Below are 1820 nucleotides of genomic sequence, written 5' to 3'. Positions count from 1 at the left end.
ATGGAGAAAGAGACACAGAATGTTAAAGGCCAAAGCAGTAAGAGGACGGTGTGGACGCCTCCAATGGATAAAAATTTTATGAAACTTATGGTGGCGCAAGTGCATGATGGACAATACCTTGATGGCCAATTTAGTAAACATGCTTGGAAGCATATAGTACAGCAGTTCAAAGCTAAATTTGGTCCCAATTATGATCTAGAAATTTTAAAGAATCACTATAGAGCATTGAAGAAGAACCATAGTGCTATAAGAACTTTAATTGATCAAAGTGGATTTGGTTGGGATAATGATAGAGAAATGGTGTATGCTGATGATGACCAGGTTTGGGATGATTATGTCAAGGTGATTTTCTTACTTTACTTTAAGAACTTTTTGTCTTCCAAAGAACCATAATTCATCACTAGAAAATTATGTTCACCATATATGCAGCACACCCGATTTCGAATTTGGAGAACTAAGTCTATTACGAGGATATGAGGACTTGTGCATAATATTTGGTGATGGTGGGGCTAGTGGGAAACATTGTCGTGCGCCTAGTGAGAAAGTTATGAACCATGAAAACATATTCGAAAGATGCGGGAATCTGAATGGAGAAGGGTCCCAAAGTCCACTTGTTGGTTCTGATGATTTGGGTAATAATACTCTAAAACCGATCAATTTGGACAGTGAGTTTGAAGGTTGTGCCCAACTCAAAAAGAGACGACCAAAGATGACGCCAAACCATCATGATTCTAAAAAGCCGCGTCCTAAAAGCACTGGAGAGGGTATGGTAGATGCTATTCAAAGCATGGCAACAGCATTTACTGAAATAGCAAACAAGAAGAAAGAAATTGCAACACCTAATTCGAACCATCGTGAGGAAGCAAAGTTGATTGTTGAATTAGAAGCCATTCCTGATCTTGATGACCGTACTTTCATGCGAGCCTTGGATTTCTTAGAAGATGAAAAGAAAGCAAGGGTGTTCATGGGGCTGCGTATGGAAAGGCAAAAGGAATGGTTGCTTTATCAATTTGAAGAAAAGTGATAAGCAAGTTTATAACTTATTTTTTTGTTGATCCCCAATATATTTGATGTGGAAAAATGCATACTTTGTTTGTTGGTCTATTGGAGATCATTAGGTGTCCAGGTGCCATAGACTTTATGAGTCTAGTAGTATATATTTTGCAAGGGTATGTATTGGATATATATTTATTTTGTTAATTATGGTCACTTATGGGAATGCAAAATTTGCTTGATTGAACATGTGTTTGTTCTATGTATTTAATGAGAATGCAAAACTTATTTGACCGTGAAGTTTGTTCTATTTATGCAATGGAGTAGTATTTTTATATTTGCTATGAAAATTATGTTTATCAGGTGTTATGTAATACAATTTAAATATATTATTTGCTTAATAAATGTGTTGACAGGGGGCTATACTATGTCTGACGACTCTGATGAAGAAGATATGATAATGCAAGCAGCATGTGTTACTACCATGTTAACAGCTGGTTATTATCAATATTATGTCAGTAAAATTCCTTGCCTTGACTTCGGCTCTTAGTGGCGCAGAGTGGGTTGAAGAAGTGCTTACTGGACATGGTGCGCGGTGCCAAGAAAACTTTCGTATGGAAAAACACGTATTCTTGCGATTGTGTGATATTTTACAAACGAAAGGTCTACTCACTCACTCTGATACAGTACAGGTTGAGGAACAACTAGCAATATTTATGTATACAATTGGTCATAACGAACGTAATCGAACCATTCAAGAACGTTTTCAGCATTCTGGAGAAACTATTAGCCGCCACTTCAACAATGTCTTGAATGCAATAGTAGCA

At 36.9% G+C, this 1820-nt stretch overlaps 1 protein-coding gene across 1 annotated transcript; it reads left to right on the top strand.

Annotated features, from left to right (window-relative positions):
* LOC147478509 (uncharacterized) lies at positions 1-1024 on the top strand. Its single transcript, XM_086586255.1, has 2 exons — positions 1-342; positions 386-1024. The coding sequence occupies exons 1-2, from the start codon at positions 1-3 to the stop codon at positions 1022-1024; spliced, it is 981 nt and encodes a 326-aa protein (XP_086442381.1).
* Positions 1025-1820: the final 796 nt, after the last annotated feature.

This window comes from Coptis chinensis, chromosome 9 (genome assembly GCF_015680905.1).
Source record: "Coptis chinensis isolate HL-2020 chromosome 9, ASM1568090v1, whole genome shotgun sequence".
Lineage (NCBI taxonomy): Eukaryota > Viridiplantae > Streptophyta > Magnoliopsida > Ranunculales > Ranunculaceae > Coptis > Coptis chinensis.
This window is presented reverse-complemented; position numbering and strand designations above follow the sequence as displayed.

Excerpts from the sequence above, each read along its gene's own strand:
- LOC147478509 (XM_086586255.1), top strand. The coding sequence starts at position 1 with ATGGAGAAAGAGACACAGAATGTTAAAGGCCAAAGCAGTAAGAGGACG. Across the intron at positions 343-385 it reads TTTGGGATGATTATGTCAAG|AACCATAATTCATCACTAGA; the intron begins GTGATTTTCTTA and ends TGTCTTCCAAAG.